This window comes from Xenia sp. Carnegie-2017, unplaced genomic scaffold (genome assembly GCF_021976095.1).
Source record: "Xenia sp. Carnegie-2017 unplaced genomic scaffold, XeniaSp_v1 HiC_scaffold_3, whole genome shotgun sequence".
NCBI classification, from domain to species: domain Eukaryota; kingdom Metazoa; phylum Cnidaria; class Anthozoa; order Malacalcyonacea; family Xeniidae; genus Xenia; species Xenia sp. Carnegie-2017.
The window spans coordinates 7,399,525-7,421,932 of NW_025813493.1; the positions used below are offsets into that span (position 1 = coordinate 7,399,525).

The 22,408-nt window shown below is 34.9% G+C and overlaps 1 protein-coding gene and 2 long non-coding RNA genes across 8 annotated transcripts; 1 reads left to right on the top strand and 2 right to left on the bottom strand.

Annotated features, from left to right (window-relative positions):
• Nucleotides 1-14,875: 14,875 nt before the first annotated feature.
• Nucleotides 14,876-16,650, bottom strand: LOC124454261 (melatonin receptor type 1C-like). 3 transcript variants are annotated; one of them, XM_047005084.1, is made up of 3 exons: nucleotides 16,570-16,650; nucleotides 15,137-16,249; nucleotides 14,876-15,060 (listed from the first exon to the last, which is right to left on the bottom strand). In XM_047005084.1, exon 2 carries the CDS (start codon nucleotides 16,169-16,171, stop codon nucleotides 15,173-15,175), a length of 999 nt encoding a protein of 332 aa, XP_046861040.1. In that variant the 5' UTR covers nucleotides 16,172-16,249; nucleotides 16,570-16,650; the 3' UTR covers nucleotides 14,876-15,060; nucleotides 15,137-15,172. The 3 variants fall into 3 exon arrangements, with proteins under 3 accessions (XP_046861040.1, XP_046861038.1, XP_046861041.1); XM_047005082.1 differs by lacking the exon at nucleotides 14,876-15,060 and having other exon boundaries at nucleotides 15,079-16,249; XM_047005085.1 differs by lacking the exons at nucleotides 14,876-15,060; nucleotides 16,570-16,650 and adding an exon at nucleotides 16,372-16,563 and having other exon boundaries at nucleotides 15,079-16,249.
• Nucleotides 16,651-16,791: 141 nt separating this feature from the next.
• On the top strand, nucleotides 16,792-20,392 carry LOC124454262. Of its 2 annotated transcripts, XR_006951367.1 has the most exons (3): nucleotides 16,792-16,824; nucleotides 19,197-19,379; nucleotides 19,767-20,392. It is a non-coding gene; the product is annotated as an uncharacterized LOC124454262 (long non-coding RNA). The 2 variants fall into 2 exon arrangements; XR_006951366.1 differs by lacking the exon at nucleotides 16,792-16,824 and having other exon boundaries at nucleotides 19,005-19,379.
• On the bottom strand, nucleotides 19,608-22,091 carry LOC124454263. Of its 3 annotated transcripts, none has more exons than XR_006951369.1 (4): nucleotides 21,959-22,091; nucleotides 21,473-21,589; nucleotides 21,118-21,228; nucleotides 19,608-19,880 (listed from the first exon to the last, which is right to left on the bottom strand). It is a non-coding gene; the product is annotated as an uncharacterized LOC124454263 (long non-coding RNA). The 3 variants fall into 3 exon arrangements; XR_006951370.1 differs by having other exon boundaries at nucleotides 20,884-21,228; XR_006951368.1 differs by lacking the exon at nucleotides 19,608-19,880 and having other exon boundaries at nucleotides 20,694-21,228.
• Between the last annotated feature and the right edge of the window lie 317 nt (nucleotides 22,092-22,408).

Sequence of the window (22,408 nt, forward strand, 5' to 3'; positions counted from 1 at the left end):
GAAGAAAATTTACTTTCTAGATTGAATCATGACATTATTTTAAGGTAAAAAGAAATTTATCATCCAAAATGAATCAAAATTTTAAAACATAATGGTTCTAAGCGAGGTTCAATTTAGACGATACAAATTGCTTGACTCATTAAATGTTATCTTTGTAGAAACTATTATAACAAAGTAGATAATCCTTTTTTTCCATGAAGCCCATAGATTCTTTCGTTCACAATGAGAGAGTCATATTGTATCAGGAGGCTCTCGTTGATCACGACAGAAGTATGAGAAAGTTACATTGTAAAAGGTAACAAGTAAAAAAACCGTATAGACATGCTTAAAGTTGGTTTAAATTATAAGTCAAAAAGGCAGAAATTGTTTGAAACTTTGCAATATCCTCGGATGTTCTAGTTTCTTTTTTGAGAAGAATTCTTGTAAAGAAAATGACAAATTTTCAAAACATCAAAATCCCATTTTCGGTCTATGCCTCCCGATACCCCGAGATAGTTGAGCACTAGAGCATCTCATATTAATTAACGGAACCAGATAATCCTGTCTGTCATGTCGCCTATGGATAAGTTGCTCGTGATACACGAGAAAACAGCAAATGAGAGAGTTATATCAGAAAGATATAAACCAATAAAAATTGTATAAAACAATTATAGGTGTTAGAAAAGGGCACAGTGTCAGAAGAAGTTAATTAAAACATTGCTTGGTTTATTTTATGAGAAAAAATGAACAAAAAGATAAAATTCGAAAGCAAAAAACCCCGTTTTCGGTCCATGCTTCCCGATACCTTCTTAAGCGCAAGGCACTAGAACGCTGCATGTTAACGTTTCGGTAGGAGATTTCGGCCCCTCCACGCTATCTTACTTGGGAGATGTAATAGCAAGCTTCCGCCCATCAGACCCCGAGATCACCTGCGATAGGCTTTGCTCGGGGTACGCAGGGAGAGTGCGGTCGCCACCGAAGTGTGGGCCCCTAAGCCACTGCATACTATATCGCACCCAGCTTCCACTGCTAGTTGACATCTACTATATCTAGTATTGGCTTTATATTTATACACCAAAATTTAAAGGCTTACGAAAATTGTGGTATAATTAATGTCACTACTGCGCATGCCCAGTTTATTTCTTTGATAATTTGCGACTAAGTGAGTTAATTGGCACAAATGTAATGCAAGTACATATAGTCAGTCGTTGTCATGATTATGAACTATTGGTCGAGTGGACTGCGCATGCTCAAGCGCATGCGTAGATGATTTCTCTATTAAATTGTTATTAAACATGCTATTTACTTCAAAATCGGTGCTAATAGATTCAGTTGGTCATTGCCATGATCATGAACTAAGGCAGCTGGTCAAGTCTGCAGCATGCACAGATGATTGCGCATGCGCAGATGATTTATCTGAAAATTTGTGACTGAGCGAGCTAAGTACTCTATATAATCGATAATCGGTATATGTTTTTAGCATGCTGCTTGTCTCTTAAGCTTGTTTTGACGAATGTATTTCAAACTCATCAACACTTTGTTACCCCACTTGTAGTATCCGTGACAATGTTAGAGATGTTTTTCTTTTTCTCCATATCTTTGTATCTTTGCGTAAACAATGCTCTAATATTGATGACACGTGTTATAAAAAACACTTGAAAATGAAACTTCCACGAATGTAACGAAATCAAGAGTGACAGAAAAGAAACGACGACGCCAGCTTGAAGATAGCTAGATGAAATGGAACACAGTTCAAGCACCTAACGTGTAATCGAGAGTTTTGGATGAGGACATATAATAGATACAATTGTATTCTTCGCTCTATGGGGATTGCTCTCTAGGATAGATACCTAGTACAATTGTATCTATATATACCATGTATTTATCACACACTGTTTACTTTTTCTATTAAGTGCAAGATATTAGGCAAAATTTTCCCCATGAAAGATCATGCAAAAATATTAGGCAAGATTTTCCCCATGCAAGATCATGCAAAAATATTAGGCAAGATTTTCCTCATGCAAGATCATGCAAAAATATTAGGCAAGATTTTCCTCTAGCAAGATCATGCAAAATATGAGGCGAAATTTTACTCATGCAAGATCTTGCAAAATATGAGGCAAAATTTTACTCATGCAAGATCTTGCAAGATATTAGGCCAGATTTTACTCATGCAAGATCTTGCAAGTTATTAGGGAAGATTTTGTTACTGCAAGATCTTGCAATATATTAGGCGAAATTTCACTTATGCTAGATCTTGCAAGATGTTAGGCAAAATTTTACTTATTCAACATCTTGCAATGTGTTCGGCAAGATTTTACTCATGCAAGATCTTGACAAGATCTAGCGTAATATTTTCAAAGATCTTGCATGACTACAATCTAGCAAGATGTTGACATAATCTTCCATAATATATTGCAAGTACTTGCATGGAAAAAATCTCTGCAAGATGTTGACAAGATCTTGCCTGATATATTGCAAGATTGTACATGGGTAAAACAATTGTAAGATTTTCACAATATTTTGATTAATTTAGAATGATTTTGTGGTGTTGCATATGCTTGGGACTTAGGAAAAAGAGGGCTCACTTTAGTTCTCAAATTAACTTTTTATTACATGCATTGTTTAAATAGACGGTCAAAAATTGCTTGCCGGCATTCCTTTACCGTTGAAGACCTTCGTATAATTTCACTGCCTGTTACTATCCTAAGCCCACAGATGCATAAAATGTTATTAACTACGTAGATGCAAGCACAAAAGCTCTTCCCGCATTGGAAATATTATGCACCAATGAGGTTAGCGTAGTGATTACGCTTTAAAATTTTACGATAGTGTAATTGCCAAAAGTCATTTTTTATATACACCCTGTCGAAAGCTAATTAAAAGAAATCAAGGCTAGACTGCAGTTTAGCAGACACGAGAAGCACTTGTATGCGGAGAGCTGGCTCGTTTTTAGTTTGGATTATAGCGTTTGGATTTAGGATTATATGTTAATACTTTAGGATTTAAAATTATATATTGGATCAGCATCCAATGTGTCCGCTAAACTGCAAAATCAAAGTGTTAACGTTGGTTAATAAATACAGTAAGAAAATGATGTGTAATGGACAACCTTGAGGGTTTATCAAATCATTTTTGATCTGGGTCAACATTTAGAATATGCATGGTTCAGCTGTGGTTGTTCCCCAAGGAGACGTAAATGTTTTGGATTTGCTGTTTGCTGTGCTGAAATATACGTATTTATTTAAATTGTATACAATTGTATCTACCGCTCTATGGGGATTAATTACTTCTAAGTGATGAATCATGCAAATTCTAAATTTCAGCTGATTTCAAAGATGAGCAGTTTTTTGAGGCATTTTGTATGGCCACAATGTACAATTGAAGACACACCTAGTAACTGACCAATCAAAACGCAACACGTTTACGACACACCTAGTCACTGACCAATCAGGACACAACACGTTTGTGAAACTTGAGCCATATTCTAAGACAACGTAAGAACATGACATTTGAACATGAACGTGAAAGTCGGTAGACGTACGAAGAATAGTTGGCTGAAGTCGAAATTAGTCGTCGCTGAAATATCTCTTGGAGTGCCTTGAAACCATGTTAAGGTAAATGTGTTGTTTCTTGTTCTGAGTACAAGTGTACCACAAGAGTACGAATTGAATTGAGACGCGCATGTGATGTTTGTTTAGGCAAAAGTTTTCGTCTTTGTAACTTTTGTTTCTTCTTACTTAGTTTTAGACATGAACATTCTTCTGTTTAACGACAAATGATCATGAATAGAGATTAAGAAACAACAAGCAAATGTTGGTGCATTCACTCCGCAATTAAAGAAAATGACTATTGTTCACAGCGGTTGAAGAGAATTGTGGCTGTTGTTGACCATTTTCTCGAGAATGTACAATATACTTTGATGAAGTCCTCTGAACAATGATCAAGAATGAACGATATACTTCAGCGTAGTCCTCTGAACAATGATCAAGAATGAACGATATCCTTCAGCGATGTCTCCTGAATAATGATCAAGAATGAACGATATACTTCAGCGAAGTCGTCTGAACAATGATCAAGAATGAACGATATACTTCAATGAAGTCCTCTGAACAATGATCAAGAATGAACGATATCCTTCAGCGATGTCTCCTGAACAATGATCAAGAATGAACGATATCCTTCAGCGATGTCTCCTGAACAATGATCAAGAATGAACGATATACTTCAGCGATGTCTCCTGAACAATGATCAAGAATGAACGATATACTTCAGCGAAGTCGTCTGAACAATGATCAAGAATGAACGATATACTTCAGCGAAGTCGTCTGAATAATGATCAAGAATGAATGATATACTTCAATGAAGTCCTGAACAATGATCAAGAATGAACGATATCCTTCAGCGATGTCTCCTGAACAATGATCAAGAATGAACGATATACTTCAGCGTAGTCCTCTGAACAATGATCAAGAATGAACGATATACTTCAGCGAAGTCGTCTGAATAATGATCAAGAATGAATGATATACTTCAATGAAGTCCTGAACAATGATCAAGAATGAACGATATACTTCAGCGAAGTCCTCTGAACAATGATCAAGAATGAACGATATCCTTCAGCGAAGTCCTCTGAACAATGATCAAGAATGAACAACATACTTTAATGAGATTGAAAAACACGTGACTTCTATTGTCCTAAAGGCCATCTCTACAAAGAATGCAAACGCTAAACACTATTCTTGAGCAATGCATCCATCAACCTAATGCATCCATCAACCTATTTCCATGGACAAGTCAATATTATGACCTTTTCAAAAACATTTTTCGTGGGCATTATCCTGCTAAGATCACGACTGGTCAATCAATCGCAATGATGAATAAAACCACGCCACTATCGAACGTCCAAATTTCAACATTATTTAATTGAAAATTTTTCGTAATAAAAACATGGAATTTCTTTGAGATGAAAATACATAACCTAAAAATCCTAATTTTCTGACTGACTGTCGATATTTCCGATTTACTGCCGTAGACGACATGCACAATTGCAAGAAATGGCCAATCTTGCTTCTGTGCTTGCCGTCGTCGACATAAAAGCGGGGATGTTTGTCAGTTAGCCTGAGAATTGGATACGATGGTTTACCATCAATGTTCTGAATTTTTTTAAAAAATTATTTTGGGCTTTTTATGTGGCTGTCCGTGCTCAGCATCTGATCACTTCATCTTCATACTTGGCAAGGGATTCGTCGTTATTCGTAGTCTGTCGTCAATCTGCCAAGGATTCGTCGAAAACCGTGAGTGTAATAATAATAAACCTTTTACTTAGTTAGGCCTGTTAACAGGTCAAATCTCTGATATAATTTCGGGCAGTAGCCACAACAAATCCTGGTGTTCAGTATATTCCACATAAGGCTATTTTTTAATGCAGGTAGGCAAATAAACATATTTAAAGAAATTCACATCTGCATTTTCAAAAATAGTCTTGATTAAGAGGTGATAAAAGTGTTCTTTCGGTTGAAATAATACAATTGTGTTTTTCGGTTCTGCTTTAATTACATTCAAAATTTGTATATCAGTAAGCGTGAAGTTGTATTTTAAGTCTGTGGCATGCAATTGTGTTTGTTCTTTATAATTTACCTTCGAAAAACCTCTGTGTGAATATACTGATTTAAGGAGCTACGCATGATCGCAGCGGCTGTTTCCTCGCGGAAGGATAGACAGGACCATAGCTTAGAATCGGAAATGCAAGTGAAGTTTGGCCAAAGGAAGGCAACTTCAACTTGGGTTTAGTGGGTACAAATGGTACCTTAGCGTAGAGGATGCAAATTGCATCTGTAAGAAGACCTTTGAAGACTGGATCAAGCGAGCAAGGCGTATTGAAGACCAAGAGAAGATGATGGTTTTGGTGGAAAGAAAAATATCTCTCCCCTAGTACGGTAAAAACATGCAGTCGTTGTAGATGGCCGATTTCATGAACGGCTTTCTACAGTGACTATTAAGGCACTCCTGGATCCCCTATAATGCATGCGTAGTTCAACCCACCCCTGTTGGACGTCACCCGTAGGTGCAACATGCACTAGGTTAGGTTAAGTTAAGGGCATGATGGGTTACCTCCTTCAAGGGGCATTCTTTTTCAGGGCGGAATTCCGGTGCCATGCGCAGGTAGGAAGTTTAGATAGCATAGACATGCGCTGTAGTTGCGGCGGGTAGTTGCTACGCTCAGATAACAGCGTGGGGTTTGTACCTTTAAAGGATGAACCCCACAGTCAAGAGAAATGAGTGAATTTTAAATGCTTGAAGAAAATCTTTCAATCTTGTCACTCATTCCTAAATCGACAAATAGATACTCAAAAAAGTATTTAATTTGTTAAGACATTTACAGTTTAGGGGCGGCGTGGCGATGACTGTAAATGTGTTAAGGGACATGTTGTTTTCTGTCAAGGAAAACTTCATTCCTGGGAATTTCAATGCTGCAAGCCACAGCGAAAGTGAGCGTAAAAATAAATTAGTACACCAGGTCTAAGTATGCGGAATGCCTTCATAATAACGTAAAAGAAAACACGGTTTTAATTAAAGTACATTGTTTTGCTTTTTTTTATAATGGTTACTATGAAGACAAACCGCAGACGTTGTCACATATTTAACTAAAAAGTTACACGAAGGTTTCCATGTTCACCAGTCGCGTTTCTATGAAAGTCATGTATGTGATAATTGTCAAACTTTAAAATATAATTTAAATAAAGCGCTGCCGGTTGTTTGGTTAAACTATCACCACTTCATTGGTAACCAAACTTAACGTGTGCTTCTTCAAGAGGTTTAAAAAAAACGTTGAATTTCGTCTGACCGTACAAACTATCTTGAAGTACAGTAATCTAATCCATGTCATACAGCCATCGCTTGCTCCAATTTTAGGCGTTAGGGGCACCAGACGCGCAAAGCACTGAATTAAACGGTGCAAAATAGGGGCGCTTAAGTGGCGCTAGGTGCGACTGATTTGGTCATGGATTAGATAAGAAAAACACACGTTTTAAGAAATTCCCATCAAACACACAATTTTCTCGTGCAAAGAAGAAAATTGTCCACTTCGGTGATCGGTTTAATTTGGCTTTGTATACGTATATGTCGGTTAAAATGGCGACTTTCTTCCGAAACTATAGTGCATGTTAAAAAATACTATAAAAATTTTGGACTTGAAGGTGCGCTTTGAAAAAATGGACGGTCTTTTTTAATTTTTTGGCTTTTTGCATCGTTTCAAAGGTATGTAAAGTTTATTGTTTATATACATGGGTCCCCCAGGGCGCGGAACTTCGGCTAAAATCCCTAGTGGTTTTTTCCTGTTCAGTATTCGCAAAGTTCTTGTGCCTTTGTGTTCGGTCTTGGTTTATACCGTTCAGGTTTTTCCATTAGGGATTTTTTATATCGGTTAAGTCTTCAAAAAAAACAGTGAGCTTGGTGTTGGACTAAACTTGTACTACTTCATGTCATATACAATAATGTCACCTAAAGAAACACAATTTGAAAGTTATGAACGATTAGCTAAGCAAACCAAAGATCTATCAGCAAAAATTTACGGCCATCTTCATTTTCATCAAAAAAACCAACATGTTTTAGCTCTGTCGCTTTTCGAACAGTTTGGGTGATTTTAGTTGAACTATTTTGCATATTTATTTACATATCACATGATGTAAATGTGAAAGTTTTATTACCGTTTAATTGTGGGGCTCGAAGTTGCACATTTTAGCATTTCGACATTGAAACGGCAGTATAAAAAGTCTGGTAATTGTTGTTTGTGACGTTAAATAGTAAAGTGTAATGCAAGGAAAGCATCCATGCTTAAAACGACATCATGAAACTATTGACCTTTGTTTTACTATTTCGCTCAAGCAATAACTTACCAGCTTTGAGCTTCAAAAATTCTACAAAGATCAAATTTTGGAACTATAAAATATCCATAATGTGTTCATTGACAAAATTTTCTGCACTATCTAAAAGAAACAGCCAAATTCGAGTATTTTCAAAAAGCGGTACAATTTAGTCTTTGGGTTCGATTCCCAATGCACTGTTATTATACAACAAGGAGTATATGCATAACAATTAGCAATTTCCCATCATAAATGAGGTTGAAAAGTTTTTTTGTGGAAATAATTACATCTGTATTTTTTCTATGTTAAAGAGTTGAACGCTCAATATGTACACCAGCGTAATATAGGAAAGCGTATTTAGGGCAATATATATAAAATAATTTCATTTTAAAGATGTAATGTTCTTGACAAATGCACGTGGTCTGATGGGAACGCTAATATATTCGACATTCGTTTACTCAGAAATCTTTTACAAAAAGAAAAATTTGTATTCTTGGCAAATGTCTCATGAATTCTTTACAAATACGATGAAAGTGGCTTTAGTGTATGAAAAGAATTATATCCTATATATTTTTTGTAAATATGACACTAAAAATGCTTCGTTAAACATTTTGCTTTTCAAAGAATCTATAGATATGACTATTGATGCTTGCATTTAATTTTTGATTATGTTCAAGATACCTATTTGCAGTCCCTTTTTGGATATATACAATCCAGGTTTAGAGCTTCATCAACCCAAGTTGTAATGTACTTCACGTGACGTAAGTATTGACGTCACGTGACGTAAGTATTGCCTTTGAAAACTTACGTATATTAATGTATACTTTTATGTAATTGCTTCCATAAGAAATACATATCCTGAAAATGCCCGTCCTTAACCTTTTTCAATTTCTAATTTTCGTTGAGTTTTGACGCGTTTCTTTGGTGTGGAATTAGCATTAGTGTTCGTACTAATTATTCCAATGTGAGCTGCAAATTTTCTTGTTTCAACATGAGCAATGTGAAAAATATATCAAATGTCATCAGACAATATAAATCACATAATTTTTGGTAGGATGAATGTCATTCTTTATTGATTTCAGCAAATCTGTACGTATACAGCTGATAGCTTCGTCTCATAAGGTCTTTCCTATTCATATTGTCCTGGTTATGAATAAAATTGACCAGTTTGCTTTGGTGCGTCGCAACTGATGTAGAAAATTTTAAACTCTTTGCTGATTTGAGAATGTTTAAAACGCTACTTGATTGAATAGCAAAATATCAATTTTGATTACAAATTGTGATTGACTACCTTTCAAGCCAAACCGTGATTTGATTAGCAACGGTCTGCTTTACATCTTGAACAGTTTGAATAGGGTGTACTTCACATTGGAATAGGGTTTGGGGTTAGCAATAAGGTTATCAAACTAAAGAGTTGAGTTATTAAATAGTCAGAATAGTGGTTGTGCTCGTGTTAGTGTTAGCATAAGTAATGTGCGTCTTTGTCTCAGTGTTCGTGCTAGTTTTAGTCTTATGATAATGTCTTCATAGTGAAGATGTCTTCATGCTGGTGTTGGTCTAAGTGATAGTAGCAGTTTTAATGCTCATTATTGTTGTTAGTCTTTGTGTATGATGCTCGTGTTAGTTTTTTTCTTGGTGCTGGTATTTCTGTTAGTCTTGGTGAATTTGTCACCGTTTATTAATTTTACAGTTTATTTTGACGACAGTGAATAGAGAAGAGTATGGTGATGATTTTACTGTTTTGGTTACAATGACGGGGGTGGAGAATATTATATCCAATCCTATCCTTGCCTCTCTTTTCCTTACTTCTGTTGTTGTTGCCTCTTCTCTTCTCGATGTTTGTCAATTTTTATCAACTGTTGTGCATGCCTACCCTCTACTCTGCCTTTTTCTCCTTGATTGTCCTTTATTCTTTTTTCCTCTTGTTTCCTCTCCCCTTTTCTCTATCGTCTCCTCTTCACTCTTCGATAGGTCTTGTTGTATCAAGAAATTTTTGTTCTTATGTTGGAAAACCAGTGTAGCACTGTTTCTTTTATGTAGTAAAATGTAGTTTGATGTGCAAGGATCGTCCTTTGTCGTAGATAAAAAAAAATTTATGCATTTGGAGCAAAAAAGTGAAAACATTTGAGCTTGGTTTGGAAGAAAAGAAATGGACTAGAAATTAATTTAAATGGTTAAAAAGAAGCTATCAAAAGTTTATGTATTTATTTAAAAAATGAAAGGGAGGATGAGAGGAGATAAGGAATTTCTAAAAAAACGTAATTTTGCTGCATATATTAACACCGCTTAAGTAGGATATCCATCAATCATTTTTTGATCTTTAGAACTGTAATTAAGAAAAAATATAGATTGTTCGATTTATAGAATTAAGTAAGAAAATAATATATTCTTTATTCTTGTCTATCTTTATGTCCACATCTTTATCCTAACTTTCTGAGAACCTTCAAGTTCACTTGCGTACCTTCAAGCTCACTTGTGTACCCTTCATATTCACCTATGTGTCTACCTCTGTGACTACGTTACTAGTTTGCCTCTATCTGCGTACACCTATTTGTACTTTAGTGCTTTTTACGTCTTTCTTTATGTTTACCTTTGACTTTGTGTATACCTTTTGGTGTACGCTTGTGTCTACCTTAATGTCTACTTTGTGTCAATCTTTATGCCCGCCTATATTTATGTCTACCTTAATTTACGAATGTTCTTGTTGTTGCAAGACATAACACGATATAATGAAATCAGACCATACCTATAGGACCTATAAGACCATACATACGTCGAAGTCACGTGAGAACAATTAGACCATACATACGTAGAAGTCACGTGAGACCTATAAGACTATAAATACGTAGAAGTCACGTGAAACCTAAAATACCATACATACGTTGAAGGCATGTAAGACCTATAAGACCATACATACGTCGAAGTAATGTGACAACTATAAGACCATACATACGTGGAAGTCACTTGAGACCTATATAACCATACATACGTAGAAGTCACGTGAGACCTCATAGACCATACATACATTGAAGTTATGGGGACCTATAAGACCATACATACGTCGAAGTCACGTGAGAACAATAAGACCATACATACGTAGAAGTCACGTGAAACTTATAAAACCATACATACGTCGAAGGCATGTGAGACCTATAAGACCATACATACGTCGAAGTAATGTGACAACTATAAGACCATACATACGTGGAAGTCACGTGAGACCTATATAACCATACATACGTAGAAGTCACGTGAGACCTATGACACCATACATACGTTGAAGTTAGGGGAGATCTATAAGACCATACATACGTGGAAGTCACGTGAGATCGTGTGAGTGACAAACATTGCACATGAATCAAGGAATGTATTTAGTATATACATATATAAAATGGGTTCATAAAAAAAACCTAAACAGGTTTCTGGGCTGCTTATAGTATAAGTTTGTTTTCGAAGGAAATGATCAACGAAGGTTAAGGTACAGAAATTTGAGGATTAAACAGAAGGTAGAAAAATTGGTTCGTGATTGATGTATAAAGTGGAAGATGAGAGCTAGGAGCAGATGAGATTTGTAAAAATGTAATTGTGCTGTAAATATTAATTTCGTATGAGAAAGAATAATTTCATATGAGAAAAAATTAAAGATCCTTAGTTGATGTTTAGGAAGAACAAGTTAGGGGCAATAGTGATTGCTCAATCAATTTGGTTGATGTGTAAACAATAAATTTTCTTTTTCATTTAATGTAAAGAATGACTATTTTGATATTTTAGACAGAAAAGATAAGGTTAGATTATAGAATGGAAAGATTTAATTATTTGTGTCGTTACAGTTGCATGCAGTGGCTGTTAGAATTGTTAAAAAAGGAGAAAGGAATGCAAAGGAAAAAGTTTGCGTTTGTTGAAAGTCTTAAATAGCGTTAAATATTGTAAGAAATGCAAGAAATATAGTCTTTGACATGAAAATTCGTGACATATAGTCTTTGACATAAAAATTGCTTGAGCCACAGGTCTTTGCCGTTAAAATTCGTATCCTATAGCTACTCTTTTGCGTAAAAATGTGTGAACATACACTTTTGCATGAAATTGCATGCAATTGCATGAAATATTGTCTTGCCCATGAAAATGCGTGAACTATATTCCTTTGCATGAAAGTTTGTGAAGTATAGTCTTTGCCACAAATAGGTATAAAATATAGCTGGTCTCTAAAGTGAAAATGCGTGAACTATAGTCATTTACTTGAAAACCAGTAAGCTATAGTCTTTTGCGAAAATATGCGTGAAATATCGTCATTGGCGTATAAATGCGTAAACTATACTCTTGCGTAAAAATGCTTGAATTATATAGTCTTTGTCATGAAATAGCTATAGCTAGTCTTTCGCATAAAAATGCGTGAAATGTAGTCTTTTACTTGAAAATCCTAAGAAGGTTATATACAATGAGAAATTATAGGCGTTCAACTGCTCTTGAGTGGTCAAGTGGTCAAGTATGCAATCTATCAACATGGTGATGCCTGGTTCAAACCCGGGTTGAGTCAGCTAAGGTTTGTAGCGTGAATTTTAACAGTGGATAGTGCGGACTCATTAATTAGGAAAATGACTAAGTACGATTGTAGTTTACTTATTTTCGTAGGAAAGACTTATAGTTCGCGTATTTTCACGCATTTTCATGCGAAAAATATAGCTAAGTTACACATTTTTTTAATATTTTCAACAAAAGGCTACAATTTAGGCATTTTTACATATTTCCACATATAAAATATAAAGTACACATTTTTTGCAAATTTTCACTAGATGACTATCATTCACGAATTTTTACATATTTTCACAAAAAGACAATATTTCACACATTTTCAAATACTTTCAATCTTTTTCACATAAAGACTATAACTCATGCATTTTTACACTTTTCACATAAAGACTATAACACACATATTTTCACATAAAGACTATAATTCATGCATTTCACACTTTTCACATGAAGACTATAACTCATATATTTTCACATAAAGACTATAACACACATATTTTCACATAAAGACTATAATTCATGCATTTTCACGCTTTTCACATAAAGATTATAATTCACGAGTTTTCGCACATTTTCACAAAAAGACTATAATTCACGAATTTTTACACATTTTCACAAAAAGTCCATTTTTCACGAATTTTTGCGCATTTTCACAAAAAGACTATAATAAAAGACTACGATTTGCTGCCCTCATTTGTGAGCAGCATCGTTGTCGCTACAAGCACAGTATTAATTCTTCGCCGTTTATCAATTCTTTCAAGATGTTCAATATATCAGCCATTTTGTTATGCTAGTTGTGCGCATGCGCAATTTTGTGGTCTAAAGTGTACTTGTTGTTGGCTCAACGCACACAAGGATTTTTTGTCATTCATGACAAAAAATATCAAACACGTTTTGATATTTAGCTCATCCGTCACGAATGACAAATGTTGTTCAAAACTTTCCTGCATTTTTGTCGATCCAACTTGTCGCGAATAACAAGTACGCTCAACAAGTTCGCCAGTGTGCGGCGGGCTTTATGCTTGCGCTTATATAAAGGACTATTTCACATGCTTCGTTGATTGCCTTTGTTTCATTTTTTTGTCATAGAGTTTGTTTATATTTAGATACTGTTACGCATGTGTGCAAGTTTTTGAGCTTGTCAAGTCTGAGTGTAAAGTAGTTTAGAGCGTATTGAAGCTAAGGAGTTAAAACACTCCATTGCGCAATGAAAAGGAAGCTATTGGGAAGGAAGCTTTAGTATGCGTCGAACTTTCGAGTTTTTTATCACTCGCGACGTTCGCCAAATATTGAACATGTTGAATATTTTTGCCAAAAATAACAATCTCCGTGCTGAAAACAATAGAGCAAGCTTGGATAACTAAGTAAAGTGCATGAACGTGAGCAATGAAGAGCAAAAAACAAAAGTTTAATGGCAGGTCAAAGTGACTTACCAAGCGATGTAATTTTGAAGGACAAGATTCCCGACCTATGGCCCGACTACACCAGCTAGATTACTGTACCTGCTTCAAGGTTCTTGCAAAATTCTTCTCTATTAGTATAAGACAGCGCGAACGGGGAAAACATAAAAGAAAACAGCACTGTTGCGAAACAGATAAATTTAAAACAAACTTTAGCTACATATAGCTACGTTTCCTATATTGTCGCAGAATTCACTGAGTTCGTCCAGAAAATTGATCTGCACTCTGATTCGGTTTGTTTTATGGAGTTTATTAGCAATGAACAATCTACACAATCTCCCCGACTATTCAAAATTTGAGTCTATTTATATGTTTTCATTTCGTGACTTACGTGCACTACTACAACATGAATTAATTAAGAGAGAAAATACTTAGGAAGTGTTAAGTATATACACCCTAATTTTTAATTATAATTTTGGCACACATAAAACTCTGCATGGGAACTTATAAAATCTGGCATGCAATAAAAAATACAAATGAAATATCCTAAATTATACAACATATATTCCTTCCGTATATTTATTACTAAACTATGAAATAACAATACACACAACATTTTTACTACACACATTATTATATGGATTGCAGTTGCCTTCCTAATAGCTATTCTCTAGATTTAAGGCTGCAAAAAGGCAAATCTTTAACTGTGCAATACTAAATCTGAAATTTTCTGTATTACATGTCTTTCAGCAAAGCGTCTTGTTTGTCGAATTTCCTGAAACTCCGGTGGGTTTCCTTCGTTGAAACGTCGCTATAGTTAACCACAATTTTTCTCTATGTTTCTTTCGCTTTTTGATCATTTAAAGCAGGGGTCTCCAAACTACGGCCCGCGGGCCAGATGCGACCCGTTGGGCCTCTCAATCTGGCCCGCAGAGACACTTAAGAAAGCCAATTTCACCACTCACATTGACAAAACTGAACAGACTAATTGTGATTTTGTTATGATATTACTCTTCATTAAAATTTAACCTTTAAATTTTGAATAAATATTTTCTTAACTAATGAAGCTTGTGTAATGTACTTCGTTTTATTAAAATATTTGTTCTTTGACCAGCGGTATACGGTTCGTCGGCCCTCAACATGCTTGATGAAAGTTCATGTGGCCCTCTGGCTGTAAAATTTGGAGACCCCTGATTTAAAGTATTGATTTATTTTAGGCACAGTTTTCCGTCGATATATGCACTGTGAAAATGCGACCAATTAGTCTTCTGTCTTTTCTTAGTTAACTGCTGAAAAAAATTCAAAAATTCCCGTCGAAGTTTTTTATTTGGTTTACCACAATTTCATTAAAGGTTTCTCTCGTACCTGATGATTTGGCATCAATAAAATATTGACTAAAATTTAAATATTATTCCCCGTCGATGCACTGACACGGTGACAATGCGCGCCTTCAGTGTATTGCGAACGTTTGTCCTTTTTTCGAAAGATAATCACTGAAAAAAAATTCAAAAATTGCCGTCGAAGTTTTTTATTCGTTGCGTTATACACAACCACGTTGAAAAAACTGTTTAAGTATCCCAAAACCAGGGATCCAAAATCCACAGCGCGTGGAACATGCGCATTGGAGAATACTTGGATCAATATTATGATCGCAAAAGGGGACCAGCAAATGCCAAAGACGACAATTAACACTATTACTGTTCTTGTCAAACGATTTTTTCTTGACCCCTGTGCTTTGTCCATCATTTCAAGAGTTTGTAACGAAGGGCTGTTAGAACGTACCGCCATTTGGCGGACATCTCTGCCACTATCTTCGTGATAACGAAGTATTCTAACATAACAGTAAGTCATTATAGACAACAGACCACATGAACAAGTTGCAATCATAAAGATCGTGTACGATTTACTTGCTTTCCATTCAACAAAACAATAACTCTGTCCTGGATCATAGTCGAATTTCGCCCAACCAAAAAACGGAGGTATAGATAACATGATTGTTATAAACCAGGTAATACAAACATAAAAAGCACATTTACGGCGAGTGTACTTGCTCTCATAACATGTCCAATAAACTATAGCATGGTAGCGATTTATGCTGATCATGGATAAAGCCATACACGATGCTACGAACGTGAGCAATGTTAAAAATCCAGATATTTGACAAAGCGTCTTACCAAGCACCCAATCTTGGGCAATAACAGTTATTATAGTCACAGGGAGATTAATGACCGCGACAAGTAGATCTGCGACAGCCAGGTTTAAGATAAATACATTTGCTTTTGTTTGAAGGTTTCTAGTCGTACCAACGATATAAAACAAGCTAACATTTGCACAAAGTGCTGCTATGAATACAATGACCAAAACAATTGTTTCAAGAATCGTCCACGTATTCGCCGCCATTAAAACTAGCGTAACTGCTTTTGGTCACTTTTAAAATCGATGCTGTTCTAACAATATGAACACGAGAGGTAGCAGGAGCTGTACATTAAATGAAAATTTCAAATTTGTATAATCGCACAACGTTTATCCTCTTTTAATTTGCGGCTGTTTATTCATCACAACACACGATGATATAATTAAAGTTACCATGGAATACTTACATGCACTTGTCAACTATTAATGAACAATAATGAAATTTCAACATAGTACGAGCTTGCTGATTCGTGCAGGATAATTTAGCAAATACAGCTCATCCAATCAACACCGCCAAGTCATTGTATGAAACATGAATCCATGAATGACTTTGCTGACATATTCAGTCATGCATTCAATATTGACAATAACATTTCCGTACTTACGCAATTGTTCCTTATTTCATCTGGCGCACTGGAAATGCCAAAGTCGACGATATTTGACTAGTCTTCTCTGAATTAACGAACAATAAACTATATCCATATGTACAACGAGACATGAAGTGCGAGAAAATCTTATAGAAATGGATAAATATCTCAGAAATGACGAAATTTACAAATAAATATTGAGTTTCGGAGGAAACGAGTTTATGACGACACTCCCATGATTACGTTCAAAAAGATTTTACCAACATATATAAAGTACGTGTTTGTATCCTTTTACTGTTAGATAAAACCGCATGGTTTGCACCCAATTTACGCACGCGCTCAGCATGAACATAACAAAGCAGTGATCTACATAGATATTTCATAACTTTACCATTAGCACATCGAAATTTGATCCTATTGTCAACAAAGTTATTGTCACTTTATCATTGCAGCAAGAGTTTACCTGTCTTTGAAATTAAACACTCAAATTTTCGCTGTCTCATGATCTCTTCATTCAAACCGTTTTTCAAAATAATATCATATAGTTGTTTAATTTAGAATATGCTTAGGGGCTGTTTACATGATCCCGGCTAACCGGGATTCAGTGTGGCGTTAAATGATTTTGAGTGATTGAAAGGGGGCAAAACTTCAAGCGAAAAAATTACTACCGTTTGTTAAGCGCCACGAGTGATTTATGTTGTTATTCTCAAATTAGGCCAAATTTGTTGTTCGATTTTGAATGTTATGCGTATAGTTGTTAAATCAGAATATTGTGAAAGTGCTGAAGAAGATTCATCTGATGGTAAGTATTAAATCTTTTCCATTTGCCAAAATTATTTAACGCTTGGCTGAAACCCTGTAAGGGATCATGTAAGCAGCCCCTTAATCGAGAAAATAATTGTTTTATGACCTCGCCATTTTTTCGTTCAACATAATGCTGACGAGTCTCAACACAAAATTAACTATCGTTAACACAAACAGTGTAATAAATCGTAAATATCTCATATGTAAATGGAAAACACGAAAAACAAATACATCTCATTAATCACGAATAATTTCACTATATTTTTGCAGTTTTTGTAACATTAAATTGTATTTCTATGCATTTGAAAAACGCGAATGTTTTTAGGGTTTGTGGCAAATATTTTTCTAAACCTATGCTAAGGACACTTATCTAAACATTCGTCATATTTTTGAATGCTCAAACGCAATGCAGATTGGTTGAAATTGTTTTTTCGTACATTCAGATTGGCTACAATTTTTTTTGATTGTTTTCAAAAAAATTCAGCCAGTTATTGTTATTTTATAAAAAGAAATAAAAGATGTTTTTCGTATTTTCACTGGCTTATGCAAACCTCGGAGACGTTTGTGAGAACTCTCGAGCATGTGCAATCCTTCTCCTTCGTGTTTAACACAATAAACATTTTTTATTTCTTAATGGATACTTCAATTAAGAAGTATTAGATACGAGTGTTTATCAAGGAAAAGAGTTGAAAAACTATGTAAGTGTTTTAGTAAATTTTAGTAAATTACCCTGATGTCCTTTCAAGTGTATGTAAGGTGTTAATGCTATCTTAAATGTTCTGTAGATTAGTACTCTCCATTACTTTAGTTGCTTTAGTTGCTCAATGACTTAATCTTTAAAAAATTTCCAACTGGTCACAGCTGCTTATCATCCCCAAACTAATGGCCAAAATGAACATACAAATGGTATATTAAAACGGCATTTGTCTTAGGTTGGCATTTTAATAATTCTATATTAGTATCACTCGACTAGAACTGCATTAACCTTTTGCCCTTTTTGTCACATAGGTGATAAATGAGCAGCAGAACGACTGGGACTTGTATATAGAGCAAGCCAGCTGGGGGTATTCGCTCCTCTTATGAGATAATGCATATTAGGAAGCCAAGATTTCCTTTTGAGGTAGCTAATCACAACAATGATTCATATTCATTATGAATAATGAATATGAATCGAAAATAAAATAAAATTTTAGAAATTCAACATTGTGCCACAAAAAAATATGCCAATATCCTGAGACTTACATCCAAGCAGAGTTTAAGGTCATTATTGGCTTAGAGAAAAAATACAGCACTGTATATCTCGTGGCAAAAGCCTAAGAATATGAATCGCATTCACTGCCAACATATTCTGAACCAAATGTAGTGACAGAATATGTTTTGGCTAAACAAGAACAACTTGCTGAAATAGAATCAAAAGGAAAATCTATGAAGTATTGCTTGCAAAAGAAAAAAAGACAGGTATACGATGCTGGGTTTTTTCTCTAAGCCAATAATGACCCTTTAACTCTACTTGGATATAAGTCTCAGGATATTGGCATATTTTTTTGTGGCACAATGTTGCATTTCTAAAATTTTATTTGATTTTTATTTGTGATCTTTTTTACACATGTGATAATTGTAAAAAATATTCAATTCTTCAGTTAATTGTGTTGTGCTGTTTTTGCAGTTAATAGAGAATAATCTGGCTGCCAAAGAAAAGCAGAAAAAATATTATAAACCTTTTGCCATTTTCGCATCACATAGCGATGAATCACATATACAGTTTGGGAGCTCGTTGGCTCACAAGGTATATAGTAGCTGCTGAAGATATGTAAAAATAACTATCAGCGTCTTTCCTTTAGGACGAGGAATCTGATTGCGACAGGGAAGAGGAAGCAATCATCACAAGAGACTTGCAAGAAGATTGTAATTGCACTCTGCAAACTTTGTATATACAGATGGAGCATTTTGTGAAGAGTACTCTAAGGAATGTTATTGACGCGAGGGATATTACAAGGACCAACAGAGAATGTGGCCTCTTCTCGGTGAGATTGTAGAAGGATTAGTTCACGTTCATTCACATGTAGAAACTTTCAAATATTGTATGTACTAACTGTGTGTTGGTGTTACTAAACATGAAAAAAATGTGAACAATTTTTGTTGAGCTCAATAAATATATATAAAGACTTGTTATTTGCCATTTTTGGATGAATTGAAAAGCTCGTTTTGGCCTTCCAAGTTCCTTTTCATTGAATCGCATTGTCATAAAGAAATTTATCCTTGTTGGAATATGTATTTTTGAATATAGTTATATCCATGCTTGAAAAATTCACTCTAGGCTTCCACTTAAAAAATGATCATAAAGAAAAACAAGCATTAAAGTAAGGAAGAATTTATAGCTACTGTCTTTTAATGTCATATACTTTGTATAGATGTCTATATCCGGAGAACGGTAACTAATTCTTAGCAGAGCAGCTTCCTGGACATCTCTCCAAATCGCATGTCGCACGGTTTAAGCAATAACATCACTTCAGATAAGCTTGACGCTGAAAAAGATCAATGGAGAAATCAAAATGGCTGTGATGATGGAGATGAGTATCCTGATTTGATGCCTCTTCCTTTTGGCTACGCTACGAGAAAATCAAGAGTTCGTATTGAAATTGAGGTTTTGCAAATGCTTGAAAGAAGGAGGGCTTGCTTTAGTTGTCAAGGTAACTCTTTATTACATGCATTGTTTAAATACACGGTAATTTAGTCATGTGAAGGAAATTTTGTACGTGAGTTGGAAATGCTTTATATACGCTTAGTTTCGTAATAAATTAGACGGCTGTCTCTATGTGATCAAAAGAATTCCTTTGATTCCGAAAAGTGTGCTATTTAATCGCTAAATTACTCGAGAAGAGAAGTTGCTTTCTAGATTGAATCATAAAAATATTGTAAGGTAAAAAGAAATTTACTATCCAAACTGAATCAAAATTTTATTACGTAAGAATTGAAAGCGAGGTTTAATTTAGACAATACAGAATGCTTGGCTTATTAAATGTTATCTTTGTAGAAACTATTTTAACCCTGTAGAACCCACAATGTGATTTTCTATAGCTAAAATTATTTCCATTGACTTTTATACTCATTTGGAGTCATTACTTGCTGAAATTGTGAAAAAATTGTGCTTAGGTCCTATTTTGGCCTCATTGTGTTGCGTGACATATATGTAACACTGGGCTAATTGTGGCATAAAAGATAACTTTATGCACTTCAGAATGGTTTGTAAGAATACATGTTATGTATGAATAATGGTTTGAATGCACATCAAATAGCAGGGCAAAATGTATAATTTTATTAGTCAACACAAAACAAGGTTTTTAAGAATGAAAAAAATATGTTTATTGTAATGCTATCACTGGTGGAAATCATAGAAACAATTACATTTGAATAAAAGTTGAAATCGATTACGACTCATGACATCACAAACAGGACTGTATGCAGTAGCAGATTCCCAATACTGTCAAACTCCACTCATCCTTACAAGCCCCATATGAAAAAACATACCAATGAGTTGTTCTATCTCTTTTTTATTAGTGTTTATCGAGTTTCCAGACTTTTGGACACTGTATTCATTGGTGCTTGTCACCAAATTTTGAAGCATATCATCACTCACAAATTGCTTAAAATATTGAAGAGGAGTTTTTGTTTCCATGTTCACTGGGGCTTCAACGTTTGGACTAGTAATTGTTACACTAGTTTCCGACACAACAAATGAAGTTTTTCTCCAACTCGGCTTACTTGTTCGCTTGAAGCTAGGGGCATGTTATCATCATTATCATCACTATCATCGATTTCCCCACTCACATTTTCGAACTCACCATCATCATCACTGCTGCCAGAGTATTCTCCCTACAGAAAAAAATATTTTCAAATGAAAAAAAGTACTGGTTAGCATGATTGGCTTCTTGAATAATCAGCCTTACTGAAAATTGCTGACAAGTTTATTTGTATTTTGAAATTTTAAAACAATCAATCTTCTTTATTGCTATTATAGCATTTCTATTTTGGTTTATTCCAGTGCCAGTTAGCCAAGCTGATAGGAAATCTAAATTTCATTTGTACAAAAACCAATACAATCAGCAAAGCTTTTTACCTGTATCTGTTAACAACATTCATTGTCACTGCTGCTATCTGAATCACCAGCATCACTATTGTCACAATCAAGGATGTCAAGAACATTGTGAGCATCAAAATGTTGTCCTTCCATCACCTAGAGATTTCATTCTAGTGTTAGCAAGTCAGTCTACACTTCAAGTAGTAAATATTGACTATCAGGCATTGGGCATTGTGAGCAGATTTTTGACTCCAATGTTATTTACATGGTCTTTATACTCTCTTATTCTTATTCAATACAAAGTAATTAGCTTATCATGTTGCTTTTGAGCGATACTGCATCCTTTATTCCAACATTCTATATTATCTGCTATGAGGCAGAAAGCCCAATGTGACACCAATGTACACAAAAGTTTTGACGAAGTAAAATAACACATAACTTTTGAATTTAGAGCACATTATTGGTTTAATATGAAAATAAACACTAAAAAAGCTCAAATATATATAAAAAAAAGCAATTTCATACCTTATATAATCAAAAATATCAAACATATTTGATGCGTGTTTATGGACTTTGACTTCTTGTCGATGATGGCCATTTTGTATATTGCATGCTGATCGCCATATATGGAATAACCAATCAAATTCACTCATTTTGTGTTACAAGTATGTCACGTTGGGTATTGGTGCAAAATTTTATCAAAAAACTAGAATAGCTGGAATACAGAAGTCCTCTGAAAGGAATGTTACACATATGTCACATGGGGCTCTACAGGGTTAAGTCCTTTCTGCTTTCATTTTGATGTTGCAGCTGCACGAATACTATGCGCTAAGTATTTAGCAATGTCTATTCCAGCTGATTGTAGGACCTGTTTTACCCATCTAGATATTGTGTTCTTAGAAACAGGATGATAGGGTTTTATGTAACTAAAGAGTAGTTGCGTATGTTCTTTTCTGTATGGTTTTGTTCGGCGTA